This window comes from Tupaia chinensis, unplaced genomic scaffold (genome assembly GCF_000334495.1).
Source record: "Tupaia chinensis unplaced genomic scaffold, TupChi_1.0 Scaffold146740_1, whole genome shotgun sequence".
In the NCBI taxonomy this organism is placed as follows: domain Eukaryota; kingdom Metazoa; phylum Chordata; class Mammalia; order Scandentia; family Tupaiidae; genus Tupaia; species Tupaia belangeri.
Genome location: NW_006206595.1, coordinates 1,129,652 through 1,137,740, shown reverse-complemented (window position 1 = coordinate 1,137,740; position 8,089 = coordinate 1,129,652). Strand labels below are relative to the sequence as shown.

The following is an 8,089-nucleotide window of genomic DNA, read 5'->3' as shown; positions in this document are numbered from 1 at the left end:
GGGGTGGTGAGCCAGCCCCAGCTAATGGCTGGGGCCAGATTTCCAAGGTAGGCGTTCAGATCTGAAGGTGCCTCTCCTCCCAGCTTCTCTTTTCCTTCCTCTTTGAGAGACAGAGATACCTGGGCCAGCAGGTCAACTCAGGTTACCTCAACAGGTACAAGACCTCCCCAAGGGTATGAATGCCAACCAGCCAGAGCAGGTCCCTAACCCACAAGATAGACTCCCAAGGGGGTCCTTACTGGGGACTGAGGAAGCACAGGAATCCCCCTGACACTTCAGGCACCAGACCCTCCATCTCCTGGCCCCTCCCCAGGGCTGGAGGCTAGCCTGTCTTCTTCAGACCCTCGCCTCTCTTGCCTCCAGCTATAGGAAGAGAAGAGGGTCAGAGGTGTGTGGGGTGGCACTCCATAGTCCAGTAAGGGCCACACTGCCCCTTTAGACGTCAGCCCCTGCCTGGGGCAGGAAACCCAGGCAATGGTCACAGCTTGGGCTGGGGGCTCTAAGGGCAAAGCTGCTCAAGGAGACTAAGGACAGGGCTGCTGTGTGCCCCTGACTTCTGGCTGGCCAGGTCCAGGATGTTTCTTCTTAGAAGACTAATTTATATCTGATTGGAGGGGACTGGAGCAGGCCTCTTTCTTGTCCCCACATACTCCCACCCCATAGGAAATGCCAGCTCAGCCAGAGAGGCCCCTAGCTGCACTGCACCCCTCTCTTCCCTAGGCAGGCTGCCCAGGCCAGAATGTGAATGGGAACTGTCAACAGATACTCCTTAAATATTTACCCACACTTTCTCTGGGGGAATCTCCCCCATCCCCAAGACTGGCCAAATTCAAGTTAATTATACAGATTAAAAGACCTTAGTCCATCAGCACCTTCCCTGGCCATAAGTGTGTACAATTATGTGAGCTTAACACAGGCAGAGAGAAAAAGGGAGAAAGTGAGAGAGCCATGCATATGTGTACTGTGAGCAGACAAATGGAAAAGAGGAACAAGAATGATTTTTTTCTGGTCCTCTCCCTCCACTGTGTGTGAGATCGTTACAAACAGGACCACCTTGGGACACACTTGGGATACACCCACACTGTGCGTGCTACTTCTCACCCTGGGATATGTCAGGTGCATGCTCACTGAAACTAGCATACACACGCCCAGGAGCGCTCCTGTCACCGCACAGACACTGCACACACACGTGTACACACGGGCACCCAGTGCCTGACAAACACAGATCCTCTTCAGGTCTTAGCATCATGAAACAGTTACTACCTGTTTCCTCCCCACATCCTGAGGTTTCAGGGTGGGATGAGGAAGGAGGTGGTTAGAAAGTCAGATCTTTTTCTTCCCCATCCGGAGCCCAACTCTGGGGATGGAGGAAAGAATGACCTGCAGGGAAGGATGGTTTAGAGAGAACAAACCTTCCCCCCTGGTCCCTCCATCATCTAGATCATTGCTGGGGGAGTGTCCAGTCCACCAAATTCCCCAAAGAGATCCACATGTCCAGTCTGGAGCCAGAGACCCTTCCAGGATCCTCTGCATTTGGGAGAACTCACCCATCTGACTCAGAGACTACCCAAACTCTGGCCCTGGAGCAGCAGGAGGGAAGGGTCACAGGAGGGCCACACCTCCACTGCAGGGTTCCCTAGGGTCCAGAGCAGTGACAGACCTGACAGGGCACCTTCACACACCCAGAGCTTGCTTCAGCCCTGGCTCCAGCTCTGTCTTTCCTGAGCCTGCTCCTCCGTGTGGAGATGAACACCGTGGACTCAGGGTTCCCACCATCTGTGTCACTGGGGACTGTCATAAATACTTTCTCTTCCCTGCCTGGAAAGAGGAAGGTCACAGAATTCCGCTCTGGGGCCTGGGCCTTATCTTTTAGGGATGGGGGGGGGTGATATTTCGACATTTTATGGTCCAGCGAAAACCCTGCCACAGAGCTATTCTTCCGGGCCTTTGTGTCTTGGAATGCAACTGTCCCGAGTGTGCCGCACTGCCGCCTGCCCAGAGGATCCACCACCAGTCCTGCAATCTCTGGATGGACTTAGTTTCCCCTTTTGGGGATCTCTTGCCTTTCTTTCATTTGATTTTTTTTTCTTTTCTTTTACACGTATCTGGTTTATTTCGCTCCCTGAGTCTGGAAATAAAGGATCTGCAAGCAGTCATCCTCGCCGGGCCGTCTCTGTCCCTCTCCCCGAAGCCTGCACCGCCCTCTTAGGTACCACGGATTTATGTTCGTTTGTCCGGGTCATTCCGCCTTTTTGTGTTAATTACGCGCTGCCTGCTTCGCACTTATCTCCTCCGCAAAGCGATTATTTTCGATGCCCGCCCTCCTGCGCCTCCCGAGACCTCTGCCAGAGCGAGGGCCCATCTCCCGCTGCCACTCGCGAATTATTTACACCTCGCAGGTGAGAGGATTGATTTGCTCCGAGCCAGTGGGGCCGGGCCGGGCCGAGGCACGGGGCCTCCTCGCCTTCGCTCCGGGCCGGGCCTCAAATGTCATTGCGGCCAGGCGGGCCCGGGGCACAGTCGTCTCTAACATTGAGCAACAGCGCCACCTCGCGTCCACTTGCTCCAATGCAGTCCAGAGGGCGGAAAAACCAACAGAGGTCCTAGACTTGGCCCAAAGGTGGGAAGTGGGAGGAAGGAGCCTCCAAATGCGCGCAAAGAGGAGGGATTCCCCGGGAACTGCCTCCGGACTGCTGTTCTTTTGTTTTTCTAAGTTACTGAAATAAACCCTGTGAAAGGTTCCACGCTGTTTTCTCTTTTGTTACCCTCCCTGCATTAAGAGAAACTGCACCAAAGAACTGCCCCAACTCCTCCCTACCCCATTCGCGCGCATTTCTGGGCTCAGAACACCTCCATCCACGCGGACGCACGATCCGAAGCTCCCACGACCGCCTGCCCGCGGCGCGCACCCTAAACTCGTTCTTCTTACCCTGATGTTGGCCCCGCACGCACACGCACCGCCTATTCCACCCCCCGCCTATCCCTCTGCTGCCTGCATGACTTTGGGGTGGGCCTCTTTCCCAAGCTGTTTGCCCCCTGGTTTCGAAGCCCATCCCTCTCGCGCGCGCCCTCTCTCCACCTCTCCCTCCCAGCCAGTGAGGTCCTGTTCTCCGTGGGCCATAGACAAAACATTCCTATAATCCGATTTCAAAGGAAAGAGTTTCCACCTTATTTAAACCATAAAACAATTAAGCCCAGACGTCTAGCCAGCTCCGCGCTGCTGTTTTGTTCGGCCCCATTCAGAACGCAGAGCAGGGAGACAAACAGCGCCATAAAAGTGGCATTTCGGGGCTGCGGAAATGTACCTATCCGCTGCCTTCCCAAGTGGAACAACCTTTAGGGTTTTGTGATTCTGACAAAGGAGCAGGGGAGAGGTGGGAGGGGAAATAAGGGAAGGGGGCTGTTTGCTAGCCCCTCTCCCCCACCCCAGCTTTCATGTCCTCCCCAGATGTGTGTCTGCTGTTGTTGTTTTAATTCATAAGTGATAGATAATGAATAAAAATCGAATCCAGTCCTGACCTGCTGGCTGAGGCTGAGCTGGGACTGAACAGTGTGCCGAGCTCTGGATCTCCTGCTCTCCTCAGGGTCCTCCAGGGTCCTCCAAGCCCTGAGGCCCTCCTTCCTGCCCACAGAAAGGCCGCTTAAGGCCGGATTCAGGAAGCAGGCCCCGCAGTGGACGCCGAGGGGAGGCGACAGGGCCTTAGAGCAGGGGAGGGGTGGAAGCCCGGAAACGCTGCTGCGGAGCTCGGGCTGGCAAAGAAGCCGGCATCCAGGAGGTCTAGACCAAGGGAGAGAGGGGTGTCTTGACTTCCATAGGGTGCAGAATTAGGGCCAGGATTCCAGAACAGCAGAACGGCCAAAAGGGAGAGTGAGAAAAAGAGACAAGAGAGAAAACTATAGGCAAAGCACCTTTCAAAAGGACTGAGAAAACAAAGCTCCTGAAATTGGAAAGCAGGTCTCCTAAGGGACAACTGGGAAGCCTGTTTTTGCAATTCGATCACCCTCTCAATATTATCGAAACAAAGTTATCACTCTTGCCCATCTTCTTCCAGGCCCCCCAAATTGGAGTATTTAATGGAAGAAAAGGATGAGAGATTCCAATAAGAGGGAAGGAGCTGATCTCCATAAGTGTCTCACCAATCCTGTAAAGTGATGCTGTGGGGGCAGCCGCACATGGGCTGAGGCCCCCAATTATGTTCTTTCACAATGGTAACCCCCAAGTATTCAGAGCGACACCCTGCATCCTTGGCAGAATGGGCAGCCTGAGATATTAAAGAGTTATATTTCAAGCAGTCTGATTTTAATAGTTTCCAGATTGGGGGATTTCCGAGAAAGGGGGCGCCGGCTAAGGCATACCCAGCAGCTTATGTCTGCTTCTGATTAGCAGATGAAAACTGCTGGTCCTAGGGAAGGCGCTCTGGGGTGCAGAGCAGCCAACCGGTCCCAGTGGAGTGTTACACATGCATGTCCACACCTTTGCACTTGGGGTCCTATAGCCACCAGGGAGCACCCACTCCTAATGTCAGGTGAATCCCTGACCCTCTTTCTTGGACCCTTGGCCCTAACATCCCCCAGAAATGCTCTAGCTGCTCAGCATGACCCCCCCCATCACCCCTAGACCAACACTCAAACTAAATGAGAGAGAGAGGGCTTGAGAAGAAAGAGAACTAGGAGAGAGAGGAGCTGAGAATGCATTGAGAAGTAGAAACTACAGTTAATTCTTATTGTACTGGCTTTGCCTGGCTGCCTTCCTTCCTGCTTCCCTGCCTGCCTTCCTTCCCTTCCTCCCTTCCCTCTCTTCTTCAGTCCTCTCTTCTCTCTGCATTTTCCTTCTTTTTCTCTCAGCGAAGTCCTCAGTGCCTGTTCTGCTCCCTGAGGCCTGCCCAGCCTTCCTCCTAGCTGCACTCCCCCTCCTAGCCTTCTTTCCCAGTCATCCCTGGAAGCACTAGAGCACAGTGCAGCTAGGCAGGAATCCAGCCCGGGCCCTCACCCAGCACCCAACTTTCATCTTCACCTATCTCTTCCCTGCGATCTCATGTAATCATAAATTATTACAATTAATTACAGCCAGGGAAAGCCATTCATGCCTTGCCCCCCTCCCACTCCATCTAGCCACCAGGAAACTCAGGCAGCCAGCCGGGGCAGGCACAAGCTGGGTCCGGGCCTCAGCAGCCTCCACCCCGCCCCTGGCGCTCCCACCCCTACCCCACCCTGCCTGGAGAGAAGCAGCAGGCATCTGCCCTTCCCTGGTAGAGGGAGCCTCTTCTCTGACTCCAGCCTCCCCTGGAGGACCTCAGCACTTGCCTCCTCGCGGCAGCAGCCTGGGAGTCACAGGGAGGAGAAATAACGAGAACTGGATGCAGTTGGGTTTCTAGTTTTTTAAATGACTTCGATATATTAACACAGAGCTGTTCTACCATAACAAACAGAAGCACGTTACAGGACCGACGCTGGGGACAGACGCTGGGGGTGAGAGAAAACACTGCTATGTACACGCCCGAGGCACCGGCCTGCGCCGCCCGACCCAGCCTGCAGCGCGTCCCCGGCCCTGGCCGCGCTCAGCTCCTGGGCTGAGAATCATTATTGTGTATGTGTGTGTGTGTCTTTTTTGTACAAAATCTGCACATGGAGCGCCACAGGCCCGGGGAGGGGTGGCCTGGACCAAATACGACACAGGAAAAAAAATAGAAATATAGCGATTCAAGTACTGGCTTCTCTGAAGAAAGAAGGGGAAAAAAATCACATTTGAGTGTGTCATTTATTTCGGTTGCGCTGGGGGAAGAGAACCCGGTTTCTCTCCCTGCCTCCTCTTCGCTGGGTAGAACTAATTCTAAAACACCAATTTCTCAACACTGAACCCTCCCAAATCGCAAGAGTTTTCCTTTTCCCCTTCCTTTTTTTCTTTTTAAGCGGATTGGCTTTTCTCTATCTTGCTCCTTCCTTTTCTTTTTTCGTGCTCTCTCCCGCCTGGGTTGGGGTATTTTTGTGGGGTTTTTGTTTTTCCCTTGGCTGTGCCGAGGCAGCAGGCTGGGGCAGGGTTTAGGATTGCTCCTTGTCGGTTTTCTCTTTATTCATCTTTTTCATCTTCATCCTCCGGTTCTGAAACCAGATTTTGACCTGCCGCTCGGTGAGATTGAGAACCCGGGCCACCTCATACCGACGGTCCCTGGTTAAATACATATTGAAGAGAAACTCCTTCTCCAGTTCCAGCGTCTGGTACTTGGTGTAGGGGCAGCGCTTCTTCCTCGTGGAGCGGGCGTGGATCCAGTTGGCCACGGGGTTGCCTGGAGGGCCAAACACAGGCAGGGGTCAGTGAAGCCCCTTTCCAGCCCAGGACCTCTGCCACCCCACCCCCAAGCTCAGCCAGGCTCCTCAAACCCAATAATTGAACCTGAATTTGGACACATTTTGCTTTAGAAAATTTCCAACTGCCTTCTTTTACGTACTGTCCCTTCCCCATGTCCACCCACTTTCAGTTTCCAGCACCTAAAACTGTAGGAAATCCGAAGCTATCAAAGCCCCTACAGTCTGGTCCTCAGCTTCAAGAGTAGTAATTCGAGAATATCCTCATAAAAAGTCCAAATTCCCAACCGTTTCATAGGCCCATAAACGCTTCTCTCTCTTGTTTTTTATTTTTATAGCGAGGTCTCTCTCCTCCCCACCTCCCTCCTCCTCTGCCCCCTCCCATCCTCCCAGCCCACGACCAAGTCCTGAAATTTCAGCAGTTCTGCTTCCTGACCCTGAGAGTCCCCAAACCCCTCACCACCTTCTCCAGCGCCCCGTCTCAGCTCAGGAGTTCAACCCTGCTGAGGCGAATTCTCAGGGTGATGCTGGGACAGGAAAAGCCTTTCTCCTCTCCCTAGAGAGCTGCTGGCCTTGGGGACCAGCTCCCCTACATCTTAGCTTCCTATTTGGCCTCCAGTGTCCCCCTCCTGCCAGCCCCAGGACAGGCTCTGCAGGAGCCAAGCCTCCAATTTCAGGTTTATGGGAGTAGCTGAGGGAAGGGAGGGAAGCCTTCAGAGGGGTATAATTAGGCCCTGGCCCCTTAAGGGGCTGGAGAAAAAGATTTCCTGAAGCCCCCTCCTGGGACTCCCCCAGATACTTCCTCATGCCCAGGGGGGCTGCACTCCCCCCCCTTCTCCTTCTTTCCCTTTTTCTCTAGCCCTGCAGCAGTTCCCACCTGCCCCCCCACCTACCCAGCCTTTCTCTACAATACTCTGAAGGCTCCTGTCTCTCTGCCTGGGGAGAGGGGAGATAATGTGTATAGAACTCTCCAGTCTGGGGTAATGCTTCACCCACTTCTCATCCCTGACCCCAACTCTCAACCCTTTCTCCTGCAGAATCTCAGGGGAGGGCTCTCAAGTTTAAGGAGACTCAGATCCCACTTCTCTCTCAAAGTCCTGATCTCCAAGTTCTCAAGCTGTGAAATCTCCCAGACCCCCTCACACAGTGCTCCTGGGGGAGAAGTCCATGGACCCTCTGCGTTATGACTCTATAGTGGGGTGAGGATCCCCAGGTTGACTGGGAGGTAGGAGTGATTTCTCTCCCTGGGGTATTTCCTCTCTGCCCTCAGGATCCTCCTCACCTCTCACCCATCCCATCTCAAGCCATAAAATGAACCTCGCCCCCTGCCCCATCTCCTGGCCCTGTCTGCATTTCTTCGAAAGTGGCGACTGAGCCAAAAAGCCTGGGCTGGGGGGGCGGGGGCAGGGGTCTCTCATCAAAGCCAGCTCCTGGGATAGAAGCCCCCCTCGGCCCTCTCCCAACCTGGCTCCCTGGGCCCCCTTCTTAGACCTTCCTGCCCCTGAAAGCTCCCCAAGGTAATTCGCTTTTATTGAGTCCTCACCCCCTGGCCCTAGCCCCTCTCCCGCGCTCCCCGCGCCGCTCAGAGGGGCTGTAATCGGCTCCCCCTCGCCCGTCCTCCTCTCCCCTCCCGCGCCGGTTGTAAAGGAAAATTGCTCCCAACTTACTGGGGTCCAGGTCGGCCTTCTCCTCTTTGTGCTTGCTGCCCGCGAGTGCGTCCGCCTCGGGCGAGGGCAGTGTCTGCGGGGCGCGGTCGCCCAGCACCCCGGGCCGTCCGGCAAAGACG

At 54.6% G+C, this 8,089-nt stretch overlaps 1 protein-coding gene across 1 annotated transcript in view; it reads right to left on the bottom strand.

Annotated features, from left to right (window-relative positions):
• Positions 1-5,368: 5,368 nt before the first annotated feature.
• The window catches only part of HOXC9 (homeobox C9), a 3,255-nt gene continuing 534 nt past the window's right edge, over positions 5,369-8,089 (bottom strand). The window contains exons 2-3 of the mRNA XM_027768531.1: positions 7,971-8,089; positions 5,369-6,284 (exon numbers count right to left, since the gene is read on the bottom strand). The exon at positions 7,971-8,089 is cut by the window's right edge and continues 42 nt beyond it. Coding sequence (XP_027624332.1) covers positions 6,040-6,284; positions 7,971-8,089 — 364 coding nt within the window. The 3' untranslated portion in view covers positions 5,369-6,039. The remainder of the gene's footprint in view (positions 6,285-7,970) is intronic.